Here is a 26,542-nt window from a genome sequence, read left to right as displayed (position 1 = left end):
TTCCAAGGTTTGCCAACTCTGATTTGGGAATTTCCTGGAGATTTGGAGGTTAAATCTGGGAGGACAGGCTATGGAGAGGGGAAGGGTGTCAGCAGGATATAATGCCATAGCGTTCACCAAAGCAGCCATTTCTCCAGAGGAACTTATCTGAAGATCAAATGTAATGATAGAAGATCTCCAGGCCCCAACTGGAAGTTTGCAATCTTACCTTTTCCCCATGTGCAGGCACAATAGCATTCACACCAGGATCCCCTATAGCCATAAATAATCCCCCTTTCTTTTACTCACCCTTTTCGTGATGAATCATAGAATCATCCTTGTAAGGGGCCTTACACACCATCTAGTCCAACTCCCTGCCCAATGCAGGAACAGCCTAAAGCATCATAGCTCAGCAGGAAAATAGGGGGAAGGCCTTTAAAGAGCTAAGAAGGGGAACAGCACAAGGCAGCAAGCTCCCCTGTGCTGTTCTGAAAGCACAGCTTAGCTCTAGGCCATTCCTTCCATGGTGGAGGCTCCACCTGCAGCCATCCCCTATTAAAGCAGCAAAAAAAAGGTTTCATTTTTCTCCAGGTTAAAAGGGAAAGCCATGAAAATACCATGAGTCAGGCTCAGAATGAGAATGCGATCATTCCCCTTTAATCCAGGGCTTCCTCCTTTTTGTGCAGGGAGAAATCCCCACATGGAAGCTTCCTCTCTTTGGCAAGACTTAACTGGAATGATGTGAGGGGGCAAGGTCAGCAGGGCATGGGAAAACCATGTGGTAACATTTTGTAGGGATCAGATGAAATACATAGTCCATGACAGCCTGGCATTACCTCTGCTGGATGGAAGCCACACAACTTCCCCAAGCCCTTTTTCTATCCAAAACAAAAATTATTTTTTCCACTCTTACCTTGTCTCCGTATCTTGTTATATGCAGAAGGAACTTATTTCCTCCTCTTTAAGGAGCCCCTTCTCTCAATTCCAAAGGAAAGGAACTGCATCTGGAAAAACAGTACTTCAGACGATGTTGTTTTCAAGTTTGTCTGAGGACTGTGTTCCCTGTGGCTGAGGATTGTGATTTCCTTTGGAGACCCTGGAATAGGGCTGAACCAGCTAGGGTTGCCAGCCTCCAGGTAGTGGCTGGAGATCTCCCAGAATTACAACTGGTCTCCAGGCCACAGAAATCAGTTCACCTGGAGAAAATAGCTACTTTGGGGGGTGGACTCTATGGAATTATGCCATGCCAAGGTCCTTTCCCTCCCCAAACCCCACTTTCTCCAGGTTTCTCCAGGTTTCACCCACAAGACCTCCAGGAATTTCCCAAGTTGGAGCTGGCAACTCTAGAACCAGCCCTATAGGAGGATCCATGGCTTTAAGGGACTAAATCTGCCGGAAGTTATTTGATGTCTCAAAACCACCCATACAGCCTTGATTTTCCTACTAAGTTCAAATTCCCTGAGACTGACTAAGGTTACCAACCTCAAGGTGGGGCCTGGAGTTACAACTGATCTCCAGACTGAAAAAAAAAAGTCCCCCTGAGGAAGTAGCAGCTCCGGAGAGTGGATCCTATGTCATTGCTTCTCTACTGAGCTCCCTCCCCAAACTCTGCCTTTCCCAGGCACCATCACCAAATCTCCAGGAATTGCTCAAGCTGGAGCAGGCAATCCTATGACTAACTGGGGTGGGCTAAAAACACTTTCACAAGTCATTTTCAGTCCAATTGCTTGCTTTGGCAGGTGGGTAAGGCATCAGTTCTGCTATCAGAAATAATTTTCATTGATGATAGAGGATTACACATGAAAGGGAAAAGGAAATTATTGTATCTGGAACAGGAAGATGGATTTAAAGCCAGTGGCACAAGCCTAAAAAAAAATTAAGCATATCTAAGCCCTATTATACCAACATGTGCAATTTAAGCATTTGAGCCGTGCTGATTGCAGCTAGCTCCCTCTAGGTTGCACCTCCTGGCTAGAAGCTTGAACCAGTTTCAAACAAGTTGGTCAACATGAACTAGCTGTGAAGAAATTAAACAGAATTACACTAGAAGCAAATTCCTAGATAACACTTGTCACTAACACAGAAAACAAGGTTAGCAACGCCCTTCAGGCAATACAACTGAAATAATTCAGTTATAATTGGACTTTTGTTGCCTAATTCATAATTGCAAATTCTACCACCACTTCCTCCATCTTTTCTTTTGCCTTCTTGTTAGCATTTTTCCTTAACAACCTAAAGCTTGTACTATCTCATAATAAACAAGTACTTGATACAGGGAGTCTTCACAGAGGAGTAAGTCTGTTTTCTCTACTTCAGCTTGCACAGTGGAATTATCTTCCTGGGTTGTTCCCACCATTTTCAGCTGAGACACATAAGAACCCCTAAAGCTCTCTCATCTTTTCAAAGTATAGAAACATACATGTTAGCTTTGACTGTGATAGCCTATTTTGCGATCTCTTTCTGCTGAGCTGTGTTTATTGTCATGTCCCCAAAATCATATAGAATAAGGTATATGATCTATGGATAGTGTACACATGAAAAGAGTCTAGTATATGGACAGCAGGATTTGAGTCCAATGGCACCTTAGAGACCAACAAGATTTTCAGAGGCTAACATTCAAGAGTCAGAGTTCCTTTCTTCAGATTTCTTTGGAACAATGGAGCTTCAGATTTCTTTGGAACAATGGAGCTCTGACTCTCGAAATCTTACACCCTGAAAATCTTGTTGGTCTCTAAGGTGCCACTGGACTCAAATCTTGCTGTTTTACTGCAGACCAACACACTACCCACCTAAAACTACTATATGCATAATATGTTGCCAGCAAAAGAGCCCTCTTTCTGTCTTTTATATGCCTTGAAGACTAATCTTAGTTGACAAAAAGAAAAGAATCTTTTTGGAAAGGCAAAAATCTAGGAGAAGCTGAACAAAGATTCCAGTATTCAGAGAGGGAAATGTGATTGAGTTGTACAACTTTTTGTTACCCCAATAACAGCCATTTTCTCTGTTTCCCCACCTGACAGCTTTTCTGCATCTTATCAATGCAAATGTATTTTCTAGTTGTTCACATATACCAAACATTGTTGCTTTCCCGACAGCATCACACTGCACTTTGCCCAGCCCTATGAATGTCCATTTTGTCTCAAAAAATATGAAGAATGTCTTACACTGGTTGCCACCAGAAGGAATAGCAGAGGAAAAAGTAAACTATACAGTGAAGTATTTAATGTACGTTTGATTTTCTTATGCTACCATTATTATTATTTGTATTGATTTTAATTTGCAAAGTTTTTCATTGTGTTCCTTTTCACAACAATCCTGTAAGGCAGTCTGCTGTAAAGACAAGGGAAGCTGATGCTGGTATGGAAACACTCCATGGACTGGCTTCTTAAAAAATTCACTGCTCCCAGGCTCCTTTCATCACTGCGTGTCTGGTGTACTTTACTCAATCCCCACTCTTCAGTTCCAAGAAAAAGAAAGTCTTAATTGCCTGCTAAATGGCATCTCCTTAAAAGTATAAGTAATATTTCCTGCTTACAGTTGTCATTGCTAGTAGATCCAGACCTTACTTTAAATGCCCACATGATTTCTGTGACATAAAGTTCTTCATATAAGCTTATACAATGCTTAAACTTTCATATTAGTTGTGTTTCATCCACAGTTATCTATGTTTTGATAATTTGGGCAACTGCATCTTGTTTCTATGTACAATATAAGGTGCTGATTTCCTAATTTCAAAGTCCAAAAAAGTCTACCCAGCTCCCATATGATGAACCTGTCAATCTTTAAAGCAATTCTTAAAGTTCCTTCAAACATTTGGTGAAGGAAGGACATTTCCTGTGATGGTACCCAAGTTATGAAACACCCTTGCTAGAGAAGTTTGCCTGGCATGACCTATAGTGAGCTTTAGGCACAATGTTGGTGGTGGAAAGCAACATCATGTCATAGCTGACTTACATCAACCCCAATGGGGTTTTCAAGACAAGAGATTAAATGAGGTGGTTTGCCATTGTCTGCCTCTGCAACTCTGATTTTCTTTGGAGGTCTCCCATCCAATTATTAATCAATTACTAAGGCTGTCCCTGCTTAGTTTCTGAAATCTGATGAGATTGGGGTTGTTTCCACACATCCCGGCACAGCGCTACACTCACACAACGAGGGTATCTTCCTGGCGCGATTTCTGACGTCATCACACTACGATCCCGTTTTCATGGTGTGATGATGTCGGAAATCACGATAGGGAGGAGACCCCTTCATTACATGAGTTTAGCACTACGCTGGGATGTGTGGAAACAACCTGGGCTTCCCTGGGCTATCCAGGTCAGGGCTAGGGTCTGTGTTAAAACAATTTTATTTCCCAAGTTTTAATTAAGATCTCCACCTTGTTTTTATCTTCTGATTTACTATATGGTGTTTTTTTCTTCATCTTTATTTTATAATGTGTTGTTTATGTTTTCTGTTGACTTCTGAAAGCTTATTCATTGCTTTGGTTATTTGCCATGATTTTTTTTTATTTTACTGAAAGCAACCCTGAACATTTTTAATATAAGTTATTTATGTAAGTAAATACATTTGGAAGGTTCTGTTTCTTTCCTCTTGCTGCTCAGCAAGAGAGGAGGGGCATCTGCCAAACAACTTATGGGGGTTTCTTCTACAATCGATCCTGCTCTCATAACCATCTCAAGCTACCTCTGTTCAAAGATAAGGGTGTTATCCCTTTGTAAGCGATATTTACAAATTAGTCATAAAATGTTTTTGTATTCAATGTAAACATAGCATGGTACATTTTTTTAAAAAAAAATATGAAAATAAAGCCAGCAGCCCCATAGAAACACACCATAACTCTGCTGCAAAAGTAATTTGAAAACAAACCATCTAGCCAATCTTAGGGAAAGCTTTCTCCCAAACAACCAAGTTTTAATTCCGTGGCCAAAAAAAATGTTGTAAGTCAAGTCTCACTGGGCAGGGTATCCATGTTCCAAAGGTGGTTCAAATACCAAGAAGGCCCTACCCAAAGCTTCCATTAGTCTTACCACTAAACAGGATGGGATCTGGAGCAGAGCTTAGGGATAAATGGGTCATTCCTTGAGATACTCAGAAAAGTAATAATCAGCAGTTAACTAGTATCTAATATAGGTGGAAATAAATAGATACAATTATGCTCCTTGAAACCTGCTCTTGCTAAAATGTAAACCTAATAATGTTGCAGTCTTTGACCCACCCAAACACACACTGAAATAGGACTGCCAGTATTCCAGCAAGGAATCGTCCCCCACCTCCGCCTCTTGTTTCCCACCACTGCTCAGAGCGGGGGTGGAGGGAAAAAATGGCTATTGGTTGATGACATGATACTACTTCATGGAAAATCCATGGCATTATCTAGAAATCTGATGATTTCTAGATAGGCATAATGTCAATTCCAGATTTTTCCCAGAAGTGATGTCACAGTGTTGTCACCAGCTGCCTCCTCAGTCTCCTGCTAGTTGCCTGGTGAGACAGGCAACCCTACACTGAAACAATGAAACCTTTAGAGATCTCTGAGCAGCAATGTAAAATGGCAATTGCCAGCAAAATTTTTACAAGTCAAAGAGTAGCTCTCAATTAAAACATCATGAAGCTACTGATATGCCATGATATTCACTGGGAGACCTAGCACTTTCACTCAGCAACCTATTTCACAGGGTTGTTGTGAGAATAAAATGAAAAACAAAATATATATATTACCCTTCAAAGTGGAGAAGTTGCATACATATTTAATAAACAGGACAAATGGATAAGTTGTTTAGTGGATACTTGGCAACATGTTATTGACTACACTGTGCAATTTCTGTCACAGGGACCTCAATACAAAAGGTTATGGGAACATTCAAAAGAAACATTCAAGTAATTTTGGACTGATTTTTATGGGAAAGGATGAATTGCATGAGTGCTAACAGTTTCTGTCTCTTCTCTACTGTTTAAAATGCAGATATGGCACAAATAAATGGATTAAGAATTCAGAATGCAGAAATATCAGTCAAACTTGGTGTGACCTCTCACATGAAACTTATGACCATAAGGAACTCTATCATGCCAGAGTAAAAGCCTTTTTAAATGGAAACTGTTCCGACTGGGCAGAATCTGCACGATTTAATCCATTCACAGACAGTAAGAAAAGACCTAAACAATTTTATATATTCACAATTTGTATGGAAGCTTCTGGAGGACAGCCAAAACTAATATTGTACAATAGACTTGAAATGTACTGTATCTGATAAAATGTTTATATAGGAATTTGTTTGTAATGTGGCAGTAAGAGGTACCAAGATTTAAGCAATGGCATCCTTGGGCAGAGCATTCCAAAGGTATTTCAAACATGGTTTTAAGATGGGGCATGACCTGTGATATCACTACACCTCAGTTACCCTAGTGCTTGCAAGTCATTGACATTCCGTTTTTTATTTGCAGTATCACATTATATTTGAAGCCTTTGAAGCATTGTGCCTCTGTAGTCCACGTGGTGAAATAAATAGAGATAAATGAATAAGATTGGACAGGCTATTCATATTACACAGAGATTATGGGCAGGGAAATCCAATATGTTCCAGTACATATTGTGTTATAGTTGGGTTGAAATCATTGCTTTGTCATAACAAGCGATTGCCCTGGACAGTTACTTGTCCTTCCTTTTTTTCTTGGGCGTCTGCATAGGACTTCACAAATTCATATGACCAGAGCGCCAGCTTCTTGAACTGTGCTTCCGGGAAACTGGCTATGTGAACCGTTCATCATGAGAACAGGTCTCAGCTGGTCACAGTCTTATTCTCCCTGTTTCGTTCTCTCAGAAGTGCACTGGTCTGTACTTGTATGTAGCAGTTGCGCAAACTGATGCTTCATAGAGTACAGAAATGTAATTAAACCACCTTCTAACATCCTAGAATGCCACCCCTCTGATCAGTTCCTTGCAGGTGGCAATCCAACACAAGCATGGAGCTTACCCATCTGCAGTGGAGAAGTAAACAAGAGCTGGGGATATATCGCTTGTGACTCTTGTCTACTTTCACACACATTGGTTAATGCACTTTAGCAATTGTTTGTGACTGGACTTTTGTGTGAAACAGGAAAAGCCACCTGCAAACAATCACTAATGTGCATTGTAAGTGCATTATTCAATGTGCGTGAAAGCAGCTTATCAAGACTTCTGCATGCATCTTTTCTACTACTTTGTATCAAAACCTGTGCTGTATGCTGTTTGCTCCACTGAAAGTTCCATCTGATCTCATTTTACTGCGCTGCATTCTCATTATATGCACATTGTAAGCATAACATTCATATAATTTCTGAGGACTTTTAAATGAACTCATTGAAGTATAAGCCTGGGTGTTGCTTAGGCTCACCCAAAGGGGTTCTGCTAGTTCAACAGGATTTTTAAAAAAACCTTTGTCATTGTATGGGGACCCTCCCCCATGCCATACCACAAACTGCCTTTGAAAGCCTCAGTTTCAAAAGCAGTTGACTACACAGTGAGGGCATGAAGAATGTTTGTGAACAAGAAGCCTAATATCTTCACAGATTTGGGGATCCTAGTATTACTTTAAAAAGTGAAATAAATTTGTTTTTAAGGGTTCTGGGGAGTGCACAGGAGTTTTCAATTACACAAATCCATGTCCCTTGAAAGTTTCATAATAAAAACAGACTACAGAGACTCACAAAAAATAATCATATTTGTCTCGTTTGCTATGCATAAATATATGTGCTTCCTTTTCCAGCTAAAATTGATCCACCTGCATTTTCCTTGTCTTCTACTGAAACATCTATTTCAGTCATTGTGACTCCACCTAAAAAATGGCGGAGAGGCCCAGGAGAGGAACCTGAGTATTTGCATCAAATATATCCCAGCCTACAATATAACGTAACTGTGTTCAACAAAAAAATTAAGAAAAGGGTAAGATAAGGGTTTCTAGATCAGGACCTTAAAAAGGCTGCAAATGAGGTTGCAAGGGCAAGGCAGTGAGATTGTAAGGGAAATCAAAATGGTGCCTGATTTCGCAAAGGTTTGCGCACAACATTGGTTCCCTTAGCAACCTCATAATACAGTTGTCCACTGTGAGTTCTGCTGCAGGACCATCTTAATGAAGCCAGTTCACTCATCCTGTCACTGGGCAATCCATCTTGCACCTAGGGTAGGTGGTATATCTGGCACCCCTGTGTGAGTATTTGAGGATTGGGACAAGCTTTTCAGCATCACCAGCTAACCACAGAGTTTTGGGTGAATCCTAGGACATTGCACCAAACCATATAGTTTGGATTCTGTTGTTGGATCTACAGTTAAACCACAGAATTTTGGATGAATCCTAGAGCATCATGCTGACAGGATGACAGCACTTCCATTTTCATGCCAGAAGTGACATCATGTATCCATATGATGAAAAGAGGCCCCTCCTCCATTTCCCCCCTGCTGGCCTGTTGAGCAGCTGAAAGGAATGGGAGGCAGGCAAAGAGAACTCCCATCATAGTGGGAGACCTGGCTCCCCTATTGACACCCTGTGCTAGGGTGAGGAAACAGACTTCTTTGCCACCACAGTAAATGCAAGGCAGATGATTTGCCATCTGATCAGGGTGACCAACTTTCAGGTGGGGCCTGGAGTTTTCCTGTCATTCATTACTGATATTCAGACTCCAGTGCCCTGGACAAAATAGCAGCTTCAGAGGGTGGAATCTATGGTATCACATCACTGCTAAGTTCCCTCCCCTTGCCACACTCCACCCTCTCCAGGCACCATCGTCATATCTCCAGGGATTTCCCAAGCTGGACTTGAAACTCCTAGATCTGAAGTTATTCAGGCAACAAAAATAGAGGCTGAATTCTTTTGAGATTACTGAACTAATCCCTTGGCAGGGTGACTTGTCACCCAATAAGAAAGCCATGGGAACAAGTGATATTTTCTGAATACTGTAGGGCTCCAGAAGATATGTAAAACTCTCTTTTACCTTCCTGTTTGGCCCCAATGTGTTAATTTTGCAGTCTACTTTACAATTAGATATCAATATACAATTACATAGTATATAAAAATAGACCTTTTACCAGCAATCCTAAATTCAGCATTCACTGAAATACTGTAGTATCAGGATTTTAAAGGGTTTTTTTAACAAATAGTCGATATGTGTATATGGTAACAATGGACCAGATCACAGCCATTTTTAAAAATATGCTGTAAGTACGGTAGAGAGTGCCAACAAGTTATAGCTGACTTATGGGGACCCCAGTGAGGTTTTCAAAGCAAGAGAGTAATGGAGGTGGTTTCCATTGCCTGCCTCAGCAACCCTGGTCTTCATTAGAGGTCTCCCATCCAATTACTAACCCTGCTTAGTTTCTGAGATCTGATGAAATCCGGCTTGCCTGGGCTATCCAGGTCAGGGTACTATAAGTATATGAAATTATAAAACCTTTTAATACTTACCTGTCATTATATAGCTTAGTTTGTCCCCCGATATATGCCTTGTTATCTTCTTTCATATCATGTTAAGGGTAGTAATCTCACAGTAAGCAATATGAGTAGAAGTGGCATATTTTTAAAACTTTATGGATGTTTTCAAGGAACTCTAGTTTGAATGTTGTTGACTTTCTATGATTCTCCAGAATGTCGTTAATATGTGAAAATGCTATCTTTCTTCTAGTGGACCTTCTGTATTAAAAACAACAGCCTGGAAGTGCAGCAGTTAGAGCCAAACACAGGATACTGCGTCACAGTGCAAATATATATTACTCCACTCCTGCTTAGTGGATTTTCTGAAGAACGTTGCATTGATACACTGAAAGGTGAGTCAAAAACTACAAAATATATTGAGTTGCTTTTGTATCAGATGGACTTACTCCTAACAACAGACAAAAATGTGAGAAAAATACTAATGGACCCCTCCCTCCTTCTCTAGTATACATTGTGAGGGGAAGCCCCTGGCTTTATAAAGGCATATAACCAAGTAATAAGACACCTAATAACACAAGCAATTGAGCACACACTATATACAGAAATCTCCATATACTTCTGCAAGCATTCTAGCTAAGGTCAGTCCTACTGAGTGGCCCTCACCTAGTCATTCTGGCCCTCATAGTTGAGGACCGAGCAATTAAGTACCCACTCTGCTGAGGTAAGGATATATCCACTCCCACTCACATGGCCAATCAGGCAGAAGAAGCATATAATGTTCAGTGAAGAATGAATGTTGGGATACAATTATGTATCTGAACTGACAAAAGATTTATGAAGTTCCATTTGATCACTTTTGCATGCTGAGGGCATCATCATGGAACTATTCAGGTATGAGACTGTAGGGTTTATGTCATGCTTATGGTCTTGAGTTGCAGACATGGCTGAAAGACACAGGATTGCTAGCACACTCCAGGATATTCCAGGTCCCTGTCCTGAATTTCCAGCTTTCATATTTAAAACATCTGTTTCTAGTCTGTTCCTTTAAGGGGAAATTTGAAGGCAATATTCTACTGAACTACTAAGAAAGATATAAACCTGCTCTCATTTTCCGGTGTTCAGGGACAGGATAATAACTGTACCAGAAGGATTGACAATCATGATACCATATAATCAATATATAATTATAATGATTTAATAAATTCAATAGCTTTAAAAATATACTTGCATGTAGGTTTCTGCTCTTTCAAATAGACTTACAATGTCCCTCTAGTCTAATCGCAAAGCCTTCCTATAGCTCAAAATTTCTGGCTCCAGGTCTGCTTAAGAGTAGCACCCTTAGAACATCTGCATTTTCACAACCATCCCTTCTCTGCTTGTTAAGAGTCCAATGCACCTTCTTCCAAAGGAAGTCTGCCCTAAGTTTATCTCTATTCAAAGAAGGGGATTTTAAAAAACTCAGTATATTTTCCTCCCCTTCTTTGTTCTCTGCCACACCCATTCCAGGTTAAAAAGTTATTGAAATAGGCCTCCTTTCACAGCCTGCTGCTTTCAGCTTTGCTGTATTAAGTGGAGGCCTTTTTGGCTTTCGTTTTATTCTGAAGAGCATAATTTTGAATCTTTTCTTAGAAACAAGCAAGTCAGCCCTTTTTAGTCCTTATTAGCAGTCTATGTATCTCTAATAATTGGGGTAAATTAGGCAATGAAAGAATCTGCTGGCAAGAACTGTAGTAACTTGTTATGGAAGAACAGACTAAATATAGAATTTAAAAGAATCTAACCCAGCTGTAGAAGTAAGATGTTAAAGAAAGCAATTATTTAACTAAATACATACATATTCTGGAAGGGATATTTCACAAAATGCTGGATTATGTGTAGACATATTTGGGGGAAAGGATGATGTCAAAATGTCGAGCATTGTAGCTACAAGCAGTATAGTTCTGGCTAGTTTTCATGGTTTTCAAGGCTATTTGAAACTCCAATTTATACTGTAATTTAGAAAGATGAGCAGATTTTCTGAAATCTCAACCAGGTATAAACTACAGCTTTTTTAAAAATAAACAAAACTGCTAATCAATATTCTTTTTCAATCTCTTCAGTGGAGCCTATTTGGACTCCCACAAGCAACTGTCAATATAAAGGCTTATAGAAGCTGGTCTGGAGAATGAATTGTCATATAACACATTGTGTTTTCTCAACAGATCCTACTTTCAAACAAACAACAATAATATTTGGATATATTTTGCCTGTCTTTTTAACAGTCCTCATTATTTTGGTGCCAAGCTGCTGTATATACAGGTACATTCACAAAGCGAAGCAAACGTATCCTAAGAACTTGGTAAGGACTTTTCAGTATCCATTCACACTACAATTCTGTCACTTGAAATGACTCATATGCTTAAACTGTGGTCAGTGCTTTTAAAAATCCCTCATGTGAAACTGCTTCTTTGCTGCAGCCACATGGGGGAAGTAATGTATGAGCCAGAGTATCATCCCTGACACCAGATCCCTGGGAGAATGTATATAATTTCTCACCATCACTCCCTAACCCTTATTTGCAGCAAGGGCCTCAGGAGGACTGAGTGTAGGTGTCTATGATCTGTCTTATAAGTTACTTCCTCCCCATGGCTGTAGTAAATATCTGCTGTGAAGTGAGGCTTATCTGAGTTATGGAACCCCAGGAAGATCAGAAGCAACCCTGTCAAAGCAGTACATCTTTTGCACATGATGGTGCGTGGGAGGAAAGCTGCAGTCCTGTTTTCATCGAGAAGGCTCCTTCCATCAGTCTCTATCTTCCCATCATTGTCACTGCTTAGAAGAGCCTCAGGCACACACAGCTTCAGAGGACCATGAGCTACCCTGGAGCCAGGCTACAGATTACAGTGATTATAAGTGAAATAGCCTGGCTCTGCCTGTTTAGAATCCTGAAGGCTCTCTCTCTCATTGGCTGTCATAAGAGGCAAAGGAAACTGGAGGGACTGGAAGCACTCATTCACCTCTGCCTTTCCTGCAATATCTGGGAAGCCAAAGCCACAGCCAAGTCATACTCACAAACAAGGAAGAGCTTCTGGCCAAGCTTGGTTTTTTTTTTTTTAATTTCCACATTATCTCTCATGCAATAACCTTTGTTGTTGCAAGCAGTTTTCAGAGAGGAAGGGTAAGAGAGATTAGCCTTCCTATGGAAGGGGAAAGCCCAGACAGACACTCCTCTTGCTCTGCAGGCAGCCTGAACTGAGAATCTCTTCCCCAGAATCACAGGAAAGACTGGTCATGGTGGCTCTCCAAAATCTTGGGGAGATCCAGCCTTCTCTTTTCTATTGCTTGAGGTCCTCTTCAACTGGAGAAGCCAGGCACTGAACCCTCTCACTGAGATGCACTCCCCCATCTCGCAGAGTCTGCTGCATTTTTTTCTTTCACCTTGTAAGCTTCAGTCTTCCCCCAAACCAGTAGCTCAATTAATGAGTATCAAAACGAATGTCTCTGCAAAGGGGGCTTTGCCATGAGCAAGGACTAAAGTGTTCTCAGGCAAAAAATCCTGAAGAAGCCAAAGGACGGCTATATTTATGCACAAAGATTTGTAAAGGGAGGGGGGAGTAAGTGACCACAAATTATTAATGGATTCATCCATCGTTAAGGAAAAGAGATAATTAAAAAATACAAAAGCTCTAAACAGAACTGGATCAAAATTGTTCCCAACTCATGTCTGGTTCAGTGATGCTTCAAAAGGATTTACAACACACACTTCAGGCAAATTACTTGGCTTGACATTCTGCTGTTTTAAAAGTATTACAGTACTGAAATATTTTATGCAGCTAGCATCCAAATCTAGTAACCAATCTGTTCAGCTAAGTAGGCCACCCGAGGCTAAACAACCCATGTTTTAAAATATCTCATCTGCGACTTCAACTTGCTAATTTTAAAAAAAATCTTCCTATGGAAGTATTATTGGCAAAACAGGCTAGAACAATGAGCTGTGAGAACTGGTTTACAGTAAGCTATAGGTCTTCCTGTGATAGGGTTTCCTGTAGGGTTTGTCTAGCAGATATGTTCAGGCACTTATCCTGTCACCAAAGAAAATCTATAGCAGTAGAAAGGGTCAGTAAGCGGCAGAGATGTGAGCAGAACCAAAGGACAGCTAGATGGAGTGCTTTAAATGCAAGAACTGGATAGATATGGAAAGTAACAGGGAAATAATGAAGGACTGTGGAGCAGGGTAACATAATCATAACAGACAAAGGGAAAGAGACTCTAAGTAAACATGTTCTGATTGGGCTAAAGAGAAAAAAATGATGAGCATGCAACAAAGGTGGCAGAAGCCTGAAACAGATGCACAGGTTTTGAAAATGGCCATTTTGGCTCTTGAAAGCATCCCCGTGTCACATTTCTTAGCTGGATTGGGCCCCTGCAGCATTTTAAAAAGTAAAAATCCAGGGTCTAAAATGTTGCTGCATTCTCATGGTGGACTTGGGGGACAGTATCATCCAGTATGGCCCTCACAGTGCCATCCCAAGTAAAGTTACATCCTTCTAAACTTGTACAAGTAGGAGGGATAATTCTGCTTAAGATGCTACTGTAAATTCCTTTGAAATATATGAGACTGTAGATAATTGTAACTAATTGGAATGAAACTGGGGTCTCTTCTTGAATATTTGCCTGCTGCAACCCCTTTCCTTTTTGTTGGTTTTTTTTTACTCCCTTCCACACAGGAGTTAAAATACTTGTTTGTTGTGAAGGACTGGTGTTGGAGAAAAGAAAAGGGCATGGGTATCTGTTGCCAAAGCAACAAAACCAGTACTCCTCCTTTGCAACTCTGCAGTGGTTTGGTTTATTTACTGAACACTGTTTTTTTCAGGTGTCTGCATAGACATCCAATACTGCAGAAAAAAATTATTTTATGTCCCACAGAGTTTTGTGGCTGCAAAATTTAGGAACCCAGGAAAGTACACTCATGTATTGCAAAACCAAAATAACAAAACAAAAACCCCTTCAACCCCCATTTTTGTGCTAAAAAAGCATATTTGGTAGAGAGTTTTTTTGGCACTTAAAGGGATAATTTTGAAGGAGGTTTTGTTTCTGTTTTCCATAAATGTACAATTGCGCTCTTCTATATCATAGAAGTGAAAAAAATGTCAGAGACCTCTTCAAAATTAGCCCTTTTGTGGCAAAGGACATGTTGTTTTAATTTTGTAGTTTTTACCAACAAAGATCCACTTCTGGAGGGGTTTCTTTTGCTTTTTACTGTGTTGCAGAAGTATACAAATGTACACTTCCATATTACAGAAATAAAAAGATAGGACCAGCCCTTCAAAATCAGTCCTTTGTGTGCTGGAGATTTTATTTTCTTACCTTTGTTTTGGTTTTGATCTTTTGGCCCAGAAAAGACTAGATTTGAAACAGCTTCTTCTATTTATTGGTTTTATATCACAACACATGGGTACACTTTTTTAAAGGTCCTTGATTCGTCAGGTTTCATACTTTTAAACCCATGGAACTTAATCCCACCCCACCTTTTTTCCTTCAGACATCAGGGAAATGGGGGGGGGGGCGCATTCTCCCTTTCATCTTTAGGTTCTGCTCCTTGAAATTCTGCAAGATGTGACAGAATGTTGTTGAGGTGAAACCCTTGTATTAACAAAGGAATCCATTCATCCGTAATAACTATAAACATATGTAAGTTGGCCCATATTATCAACCTTAGTGTAGATGGATTATGAACTTGATTTACAGCAGAGGCTGATATTGAAAGCTTACTCAGTTTTTAATGTAATTCTGTTCTTTTTCAGGTTTTGAAGCCCAGTAATCAATTCGGGGGAGATGTTTTTGTGCCTTCTGAAAAAATAATAGTTAACTTTATCACTGTTACCATCGTTGATGAGTACAAGAATGAGTACAAGAATTCTCCAGAGAACACTCATTTTCTAGACCATGCCAGCAATTCTGATGGAAACAATGTTGAAGAAACCTTTTCAAAAGAATTAGAAGAAAAACATTCTCCAGATAGTTGCCTAATTGAGGGATCTGAAAATGAGCAAGATGGGAACAGACCATCAATGACAACTCTTGGATCTCAGTGCACTCCTGGCCAGAGGCACAATGATGAAGTTGTAGTATATGAGTTTGACATGAGGGCTGAAGATGGAATCCCAACTGAGAACACACAAGAAGAGTTTCACACAAAAGAAAACATTTCTGCACTAGAGGAATTGCTGCACAACTCCCCAAAAGCACTGTCACTAATTCCTGAAAAAGGACCATCCTACTATCTTCCATACAATGTGAGAGCACCGAATATTTTTTTAGTGCAAAATCTAAGTGAACTCTATTTGAATGAGATGGATCCCATCCCAGATAACTTATGTGATGATTTACAACCTCCTTTGATAAATCTCATGACTGAGAAGCTAGACCAGGCTTTTTGTCCTGAGTGTGGTATGGTTACAGACATTTGTTTGGTACATGATCAAAAGGAGCCCTTTTTGGATTCAGTGGGTTGTTTTCCCAAAGAACCACAGACTTTCAGAAACATGATGACTAGATATACAGCATCACCATACTGTCCCCAGTTTGTAACATGGGCCAGCAAAGACCAACAGGCAGCCAAGGAAGTAGAAGAACAGAGCTTAATAGTAGCCTGGGGTCCCCAGACAGGGAGACTTTATCTACCCTCATTGTCCAATTTCAGAAATGAAATACATGAACAAATAATTGAAAATAAGAAGTATGAAGACTCCCTGGGAAAGGGACTTTTTTCAAGACTTTACGAGAGACCATACTCAGATGAGCCACTGGAAGAAAAGAAGGAAGTGTATCTCCAGCAACTTAAAGAACAATGGGGACTGCATATACAAACACAAGCTTAAACACATTTCTCTTCTTTTCACAAATTTACGGTACTTAATTTTATGTAGAAAATAACTTTATAAATTAGCACAATTTGTTTATAGCATCTAAACCTGGTGACCAAGAACAGGTCACCAACTCTTATCTGCAGAAAACTGCAGCAAAGTGCATTTGATGCCATATTGCACCAGTGCAAGTATTTGAGAATCATGTTGATTCAAACCAGCATACCTTTTTCTAAAGTTTTGTAGTTTAAAACACATGAAAAATAGTGAGAGAGGACATTACATGCTGAATTTTATTCCAGATCGAAGATACATATATCAGTTATTTGCAAGAACATTAGACATCTGTGATGCCACATGTCTGTTCGGCCTGAACTGAATTTAATTATTAAATCTGAAAGTTACCAACTTCCGGATGACTTCTTTGGTAGAAGTATTATACTGTCTGAGCAGGGGGAAAGTAGTTAAACAGAGTAACAATGCATATTGGCTGTAAATCTGCTTAAATCAAAATATTTTTCTTATACGGAATTTGAAAAGCAAGATGATTGCCTGAAAAACACTGGTTATTGAGAACTGAAACTCTGATGTCTTACTTCGTAGCCTTTACACCCTAACTACTAATGGTTTCATGAAACTTTAACCAATCAGTAGAACTTGTTTCCCCATACTATGTGTAGGACTGAGGACCAGTCTATACAATATGGGTTACCATGTTCCCAATGCTGGTTGTGTAAATATTAAACTGAAGTGTATGGTGTAAAGAATTTTTTAAAAAAATTATTTTCCATTGCAATGTGTTCTTTCTTACCCACACTCAGAGTTCTGGAGGTTTCTTATCCCATAAGTCATCACTAGCTTTCTAAAGGAAATTATAGACGTTACTACTTGGAAAAAGAATCATAGACACACAGGTTGCTGGAACAGCAGGATTAGAGTCCAGCTGCACCTTCGAGACCAGAGAGTCAGAGCTCCCTTCTTCAGATCTTGTTGGTCTCTAAGGTGTTACTGAACTCAAAACTTGCTATTCTACTGCAGTTCAACATGGCTACCAACCTGAAACAGATGGCTAAGTAAGTCTTCGTTCTTTGTAGCCTTTACACCATGACTACTAATGGTTTCATGATACTACCAATCACTAGAACTTGTTTCCCCATACATGAAATCATCAAGGAATTTTTGAGGGGGATTCTTGTGGTGGCAAGATACCAATTCAACACAACAAATGCTTTGGTAACTCCTCTAAATGAACAAACATGACTAGTGAAAACAGCAATCTTTCTATGATGACTATATCATCTAGATTAGTTCTCAGTTTCTTGTGTATATATGATATAAAATATCACCAAGTGAGAAGCAAATATTTTGTACAGACTAAGAAAATACCATCTTAACCATTGCTTTGTAATGTATTATGGGGGAAATGTATTTTAGCACCCACATTTCTAATGCAAGATGTCTTCCTATCTTACTGGCATCATCGGTGTTCATGGTCGGTCTGGATTGTTCACTCTGTAAACACCAAACCTTGTCACTCTCTGTGATGGCAATCTTTGTTTTGCCACCAAATATACACTTACTAAGGCACTACAGCTAATCTCAGCTCCCCAACCTCTGTACCTGCATGATACACATGTCTGCATCTTTGTCATACTTACATTTTAGAGTATACACTAAGCTAGGTGTGGATGTACACCTAAAATGTAATATAATTTCAAATAAATGTTTGAGATAGATATATTAGTATGGATATGTGACTTGTCTTGCAGGACCCTGTTTTTCCTGTGAACTATTATCTATCACAACACATACAAGAAAAATGTAAAAGGATCCCACAGTTGCCTTCTATGATCTGTATTATCAGAAATAAGAAATTATTCCATCGCTTGTATTCTTGTATCAGTGACAAGGAATGTGACAAGGTAGGGTGGGATTTCAAAGTAATACTCTATGAATGAAGAATTTAACTCTTCCTCCTATGCTATTTCACTCATCAAAAATGCACCATCCCAAAAAAGCTGCTTAATGCCTAACACAATACTTGTACCTGTCTTTTTTTCCTTTTGGGAGTTTAAACCAGTCCTGAGAATGCATTTATAATGTGGGAAATGGCACAGGAAGACCATCCTCCAGCATCCTGACCTCAATTCAATCACCCCTCAATGGCTGCTTTTAGGGCATAGTTCTGTGTCTAGCATTCTACCAGCAGAACTCTAGCATCACATGAAGTTAAGCCCCGAAGCTGTGACCAAGGAAGGGATGACGAATCCTGCCCTCGCTGTTGGGTGATGTTTCTTGGCAACAGCAGATGTATGGAGCACATGTTTGGACAGCAACAAACACTAGTGCCCACCATAGGTCAATGACAACATTGGTCTTTGTCCCCACTAAGAGCTGTTAGCCACTCTAATGTACAGTGTGCAACTCAGTGCAGCTCCAACCTCCCACTGCTTCCACTGAGCTCTCCAGATCCTCAATTGCTACATAAGAGCCTGTAATAACTGCCAGGAGTTCTCTCCTGTTGTCTAGTTTGCCACTCACTGGTGGTTTCTTTCACATACGCATGACAAATACAAAGCCACTGGTCTGTATGCTGGAGGATAACATACAGTAGATCATTAGCAAAGCCCACAGAACATGTGGAGTATCTCAGAGAAGATAAAATCCACTGCAGTCTTGGGAAACTAGTGTCAGAAAAAATGTGGGATTCGCAGAGAATGGGCAAAAGTGAACAGGCAAAGTAACGTCAACATAGGAAATCAGTATTTTTTTCTTTCTTCCCAAATGGCCTTTTTCTAAGTGATGTAGCAAGTTAAAAAGTTTCTATGTATGACTGTTCTATTTTTCATCAATGCAGCAAAAGCAAATCAGTGTTGACACTTGTGACATCCTAAAGGAAGTCACCTCTATTAACCTAATGCATTCCGATCACCTTAGATTAATCCAATTATCAGGCATGACATTTTCGTCCAGCCTAAGGAGTTAGCAACAGCCGGAACCTCTCTCTAGGAACGCATAGTTACATCCAGTGTTAGGAACAATTTTGCATAATCAATTACATGGACAATTCAAGCCAACAGAAGAACTTGCTTGCCGAAACCTGAGAGTTTCATTACAGAATTGGAGTAAATTACACGTAATTGGCTTTTAATACAGCCAAATGTAATACTGTATACCAAGAAAAATGCATGCATGCGACTCATGCTGCCCAGTAAAGTCATTTTGAAATACTCTTGTGAGGACTTGCAACTGAGCTCTCTATTCACAGCTTCAGCTTTGTTTTTTTTCCTATTCACATTTTTAAATCGCAGACAGGGAGAAATGGCTCGGTATGACTATCCTTGTTAATGTATAGCAGCATTCAGGCTTGTGTCCGAGACACGAACCTGGGAAAGTAGCCTGAAACTTCTCAGCACGTGTTTCACAAATGTGAATGTTAATAATATGAGTAAAGAAAATGAATATGGGACAGGCAAGAGCTAGTTCATGCATGCACGTATATGACTTGATTAGTTATAGCTGGAAAGCTCATAACTGATCATTCTGTTGAAAAGTCTCACGTTGGAAATGATGGGAAAGTTCTCTCTGCAGCTTGTTTGCAGAACTCATCCCTTGGTGCTGCAGTTATCAAGCAACACATGAACCAGCCCTAAGATTCAAGGAATGCAGCCTAGAATAAAGATGAAACAATTTATGACTGGCACAGCATTGTGTCCATTTTTAATGTTGCCAAATATGGGAGAGGGGGGCAGGAGAGGAATAGTCACATTGAATTCACAAAATGAGAATATATTATGGGGGGCTGGGTCGGCACCATCTGCTTAGCATCAGTAAAAGACCGTTTAACTCAGTATGTCTCATCTGGCAAGTATAAATTGAAGACTGCAGTCTTATTTCATGATTCAAGAAAGCACTTCAGAAGATGTCCAACTCCATCCATCTCCTTAGAATTATTTAATCATTTATCGATATTCTATCATCAGTGTTTCTCATCATTAAACCCTGGCACAAGAGTATGCCTGATGGGATGTATCTTCAAAGACAGCACATCATCATCATTGGTTTGTGGTACTAAACTGCTGTCATTATTATTTATCACATTTTTACCTCATCTGCATGGCTCATGGCAACTGACAAAGGATGGTCTCCCACTCAGGTACTGATCTAATCCAGACTAACTTCGTTTCAGCAAGCTTTCTGCTTCAGGGTGCTTGAAAATCACCCTGGGATCCTACTCTTGCCTAAGGATTTGTTTGCAGTTGTAGTATGTCCTAAAACACATCTACAGCATGATTTTTTCCCCTATTGCTTTCATCAAAGGCACTAATTATCAAAATGATAAAATATTATACCAATTGGCTCTTAGACTCCATTATTGTGCTATACGTGTTTTCACTGGATGAAATACTGGAGGTATAAAGAATAAACACTGGACGTTAATGAAGAAAACAAATGTCTACCAATAACGTCAGCCTTGACAAGCATAGAGGAAATGCCCCCTAAGGCTTCTTCCTAGTCAATGGGCCCTTTAAGTCTGAAAAAAGAAGGAGTTTTCCAATGACATTCTTAAGCTCCAATATATTTCTTGGATTTTTTTGAGAAATGCAAAGAAAGTATTAGTACCCTTTTTTAGTTATTACATTTTGTGTGTTCTTTCCTTGTGTAGCAGGAGAGTTTGCTAACTGCTATCCTCTTGAGTATGCACATTTGCTCCTTTTGTGTATTTTCCAACTTCAATATACATGATCAAAAACAAGGTTTGTTGTGGATATGTGTTTGTGTTTACCAAAGCTTGAAAATATATACATTACCCTGTTTACCCAAAAGAGTGATTGTATGTATCAGGAGGATCAGGAGGATGCTATCCCAGGACACAAGGGAAGAGCACCAAAAATATAACACCAAAAAGGCTAGTGTGTGGTGTAATTATTAGCTAATCAGAATAGGCCTAGGGAAATCTAGATTCAAAACTCTTGTCAGCCATGAAAGTCACTTCTTACATCACAAGGGTAGTTGTGAATTCTGAGCTTCTTTCAGGAATGGTGAAATAAAAATGTAATAAACAGGTGTTGTAAAGTTGAAACGAGTTATTCTGAAACAATATGTTTACACTCACCACCAGCTTTGATGCCAACTCATTATAAAAGATTTCTAGTAAATCATGTCAGCAGCTGTCAAATGCCAACATTGCTTAAAACATCACAGGAAAAAGACAACAAGGTAGGAATTTGTTCCATTGATTTGGGTTGGGGGGGTGAGCGGGTTGGAAAGATATTTATCTTTAAAGATTTTCTCAGCTTAGGATCACTTGTCAGGACATGCGGGCTGTGTTTCTTAATATGTCCTGTGATTTATTTTGCATTGCACTTGGGTAAAATACAATCAGTTTTTGTCAATACTAAATTCATTAAAAGGGTAAAAGGCAATGCTTAGTCACAGATAAGGCTGACATCAAACTTCTTCATGTTGAGGGTTTTCCTCCTTGTGTATGAAGGAAACACCACTGTACATACTTTGGCCACACCCAAGGAAGCCAAGGAGGGGCCCAGCAAGGATGCTGGGAACTGGGACACCTGCAGACGCCAAGGCCTCTTTAAATGGGAGTGCCCACTTATGGAGTGTGATAGTAATGGTATGAGGAATGGTGGTATCAGTGACAGCCCCTGTGCCATACCCCCTCCTCTGGTGGTGATGGTGGATGTCACTAGACACCAGCTGGCAGCATTGCTGGATAGTGAAAGCTCTGTGTCAGTTAGGGTTACCAGGTCCAGGTTGGGAAATTCCTGGAGATTCTGGGGGTGGAGTCTTGAGAGGGTGGGGTATGGGGAGGGGCCTCAGCTGGATACACTGCCATAAAATTCACCCTTCATAGCAGCCATTTTCTCCAGGGGAACTGATTTCTGTCACCTGGAGATCAGTTGTAACTCTGGGAGATCTCCAGCTACCACCTGGAGGCTGGCAACCCTAGTGTCAGTTATTAGGACCCAGATCTTCCCTTCATTTACACCAACCATTTACACTTAGTGCTTCTTCTTTCCTCCACAGGGATGGTAAATCTATTCAGATGGTCCTGGTGATTTTCTGTAGGCGCTTGGAAATTTCCCCACCTCGGTTGCTGATGATTGTGTCAAGTCCCTGGCCACTTTCTGGAATGGCTTGGGCTGTTGACACAATTGCCCCTAAGTGCCCTCTCCACACGGACAGAGCCAAGTAGTCTCCCTGGTTTACAGAGGAATTGATGACAATGAAATGGGAGACATGATGACTCCAGGCCAGCGTTTAGAACAGAGACTGTTTAGTTGATGACCTCCACCAAGAACTGGACAGGGGAAATGTGACCCTGTTAGTACTGTTAGATCTCTCAGCAACTTTCACCACTACTGATCATCGTATCCTGTTGAGATGCCTCTTGGCATTGGGACTAGGGAGCACTGAGTTACTGTGATTTGAGTTCTATCTGAGAGGTAGGTCTCAGAAGGTGATGATGGGGGAATCCTGTTCTGCCCCCTGGCCATTGGTTTGTGGGGGTCTGCAAGGTTCAATGTTGTCTCCCATGCTATTTAATATCTATATGAAGCCACCGGGAGAGGTCATTAGGAGGTTTGGGCTGCAGTGTCACTGATATGTAGATGATACCCAGATCTACCTTTCTTTTCCACCTAATTCCAATGTTCTGAACTAGTACTTGGAGTCAGTAAAGGGCTGGATGAGGAAGAACATGCTGAAACTGAATCCTGACAAGACAAAGGTTCTCTGGGTTAGCAGAAAGGCAGACCTAGAACTTGAGATCTTGCCTGTCTTGGATGAGGATTACATTTCCCTTGAAAGCCAAATTTGTAACTTGGGAGTACTGCTCAATAAGCAGTCACTTTAGAAAACCAGGAGGCTGAAGTGGTTTGGAATGCTTTTGCCCAGTTTCAGTTGGTGCACCCACTGTGCCAATTCCTGGCTCATTCAAATCTAGCCATAGTGGTCCACGCCTTAGTTATATCATGATTGGACTATTGCAGTGCACTGTAATTGGGGATACCCTTTAAGAACATTCTAAAGCTGCAGCTAGTACAGAACACTGCTAGACTGCTGGTTGGGGGCAGCTATTGGAAATATGTGACCCCACTATTACAGCAATTGCACTGGCTATCAATTCACTCCCAAGCATCATTCAAGGCATTGGTTTTGGCCTTTAAAATCTTACATGGCTTGGGACCAGGGTATCGGAAGGACCATCTTCCTCCATATGTTGCTGCCCGGGAATTAAGATCACAGCCCTCCTGACTCAAATCAGCTAAAGAAGCTCACTTAGTGAGTACAAAAGAGAGGGTCTTTTCTGTGAAGTCCCACAATTATGAAACAGCATCCCCAAGGAGGTTCGTCTTGCCCCCTTAAAGTCGATCTTCAGGAGGCAGCTGAAGACATTTTTTATTTAGGACTGCTTTTTAGTTAACTTTGTTTTTATGTTTATTGGTGTGACTGAATGCACTTTAAAGAAGGTTTCCTAAGTGCAGCAATTAGAGAGCTGGAAGGGAAAGAGTAAACAATTGCCTGGAATGAGAGCTTGATTGACAGGCTGCTCCCTCCTCTCTGATTGGTCTGTGAGAACCAGCCTTCAGGTTGACAGTGGGTTTCTGACAGGATTTGAGAGAGATTAGTGTAACTGTAACATCACTGTCCTGAAGAAGAATTCTATTTAAGAATTCTTAGTTTAAGTGTCAGCATAAGCCAAAGTTCACTTGAAACAGACACCATAGAAATAGGAGTGTGTTTTAGTAAGAGTGATTAGGTAGTAGGTTTAGACTCCCTATCAAGCCAAAAGAGGGTTATATCTTCTTAGGAAAAGAAGATTAATTCCTGCCTAGTTTCTAACAGGGGTTTGGCTCTGAGGAGGACCCCAGGTCTGTTGTGAAGTGAAAACAATTTTAAATTGACTTTAGGAAATTTATTTATGTCATTTATAGTCCGCTTTTCTCACTGAAATTCATAGGAAACTCTGTGAAAAAACATTTTTGATGTAACTAAAGTATTAAATAAAACACCTCTCATCGCTAAGAACCAAGAATATAAGAAACTAAGCTTCAAGGAAACTACTTTGCCTATTATTAAAACTGTATTCTGTACTACCAACAATTTTTTACCTTAGCATTTTCATTCCCTGACTACACTTATTTCCTTTTGAAAATTATACAGTCTCTAGTGCTATTTCCAACCAAAAGGAAGAGGGCTCTTGCTTCTCCCCATCAAATTTCTGGGCTGGGCTCAAAAGCCCAGCTGACAGGGTAGGACAAACAGACTTTCAAACCACAAAGATTAACATGCTACTTGGGGCTGCTCAGCAAAGGCAGGCAAACAGAATTTTGACAGGAAAATTTGCCTCACAGTGGAGGAGTGAAGGGGGGGGGGTCTGTCATAATTTGTAGCTCTAGACTGTGTTTCTAAACTTTGTTTTATTCATTTTATGACTGTTTTTGAACTTTGTTTTATTCATTCTGACTTATTTTATTCATATTGTAACTATATTCCTGCAAGGTAGAAAAGTAGCTAATAAATGTTTTAAAAATAAATACACTAAATTGAAGGCAACTCATGGTATCCCAGCAATATAGGAGGGAGGTATTGGCCTTTTCCCACAACCACATATAGGCAGAGCATCAGCTGCCAAGAATATGCTGGCATGCATTCTGGCACACTTCTTTTGGCCTTTGGCGGCACAGGACATGAAGGATTTCTGTCTAACATGTGCTGTCTGCCAACAGACTTCCATCTATCCACCGCTTCATGTCCCCTTCTCACTGCTTCCTGTGATTCAAATGCCATTTGAGAGGATCACAATGAATTTTGTGGTAACCCTCTCCCAAATGTTGTAGTACCTCCATAGGGATTCTGTTATCTGTTGGTCCTGATGGACTATGCCACACAATATCTCTTTAGAACATGAAGATGGCTGGGGTGGGCCAAGCTTTACTCCATTTCTTTGTCAGGTAGGACTCCCCCATGAACTTCTGATGGACTGTGTGACATCTGTCATGGCCACACTGATGAAATAGTTGTGCCAGACACTAACCATCAGTCAAATTTTCACAACCATACATTCACCTACTCCCCAACTGACAGGTTGGTCAAAGGGTTTAACCAGACCTTGAAGTTGATGGTGCAGAAACTGGCTAATGACAAGTTAGGCCAGTGGGATTTATTCATGGGGGACCCCCTGTTTTTTGCCATGCAAGAGACCCCCAGGCCTCTACTATTTTTGCCCCCTTTGAGCTAGACTATGGCTGGAAGCCATGGGGAATCCTAGATATGGTGGAAGCCAGGTGGGGAACACCCAGTATAGAAGTAGGATTGCTGGCCTCTGAGTATGTGCAGCAAATGAGGATGCAGCTTGATTAAGCCCTGGAAGAGGCAGGCCAACTCCTGCACAAGATCAGCAAGTCCAGGGGGCCCATTATTACTATGGGTCACATGCATGATCTTTGAAGGAGGGGGACAAAGTGCTGGTTATCAAGAGGGTGCTGGGCCTGAGGCAGGGGGACCCATGGCAAGACCCTTTCTGCATTACCAGGGTATGGGGCCCACTGTCCTATGAGGAGAAGGGTGGGCCCACAAGAAACCAAAAGAAGCACCTGCACATAAATGATATCAAGTAGTGATGAGAAAGGGCACTCCAGGAATGTTGGCTGGCTGAAGACCTGCTCCAGCTGGTGGATGGTGAACTTCCCTGGAGATCAACTGAAGTGCTGGTTACCACACCCATGCTGGACACAGACCTGACCCAAGCATAGCGGACCCAGCTCCAGATACTATTCCACCAAGTACCAGAGGAGTTTTCCTGTCTCATGGCATACCCATCCCACTTGGGCAGGTTGCCTGATTCACTTGGAGGCCAATTCCCCAGAAGCAGTGGGAAGTGGTAGCAAAGGAAGTTTAGAATATGTTCCACCTGAACATATTAAAACCCATCATAGAGCGTATGTCATAGCCTTATAGTCTTAGTGCCAAAGCCAGGCGGCAGCATGTTCTTACATTGACTCTCAAGCACAAAGATTGCTCAATTTGAGCAATGCCCCAGGCTAACCATCCTCATTGACCAGCTGGTACCGCTCAGTACCTGTTGGCCTTAGACCTTACAAAGAGGAACTGATAATAGCCCATGGTCCTAGGAAAAGATGGCTTTTGTTACCTCTCAAGACCTCTTCCAATTTAAGGTGATGCCCTTTGGGCTCCATGGGGCTGGAGTCACCTTTCAATATCTGACAGACAAGGAGTTGGCACAATGTCAGGGCTTCACCCTCACATATATTAGTGACATAGTCTTCAAGC

At 40.7% G+C, this 26,542-nt stretch overlaps 1 protein-coding gene across 2 annotated transcripts in view; it reads left to right on the top strand.

Moving 5' to 3' along the window:
• The window catches only part of LOC129341169 (interleukin-20 receptor subunit alpha-like), a 33,876-nt gene extending 15,912 nt beyond the window's left edge, over positions 1-17,964 (top strand). Inside the window, exons 2-7 of one of the 2 annotated variants that reach the window (XM_054996197.1) lie at positions 3,075-3,204; positions 5,945-6,123; positions 7,779-7,900; positions 9,634-9,775; positions 11,585-11,721; positions 15,167-17,964. In XM_054996197.1, the coding sequence (XP_054852172.1) occupies positions 3,075-3,204; positions 5,945-6,123; positions 7,779-7,900; positions 9,634-9,775; positions 11,585-11,721; positions 15,167-16,243 (1,787 nt within the window). In that variant the 3' untranslated portion in view covers positions 16,244-17,964. Of the gene's footprint in view, positions 1-3,074; positions 3,205-5,944; positions 6,124-7,724; positions 7,901-9,633; positions 9,776-11,584; positions 11,722-15,166 lie in introns of both variants that reach the window. The other variant, XM_054996187.1, reaches the window with a different exon arrangement.
• Positions 17,965-26,542: the final 8,578 nt, after the last annotated feature.

The sequence above is a fragment of the Eublepharis macularius genome, chromosome 1 (assembly GCF_028583425.1).
Source record: "Eublepharis macularius isolate TG4126 chromosome 1, MPM_Emac_v1.0, whole genome shotgun sequence".
Lineage (NCBI taxonomy): Eukaryota > Metazoa > Chordata > Lepidosauria > Squamata > Eublepharidae > Eublepharis > Eublepharis macularius.
The sequence above is the reverse complement of the archived record's forward strand: the minus strand, read 5'-3'. Positions and strand labels throughout refer to the sequence as shown.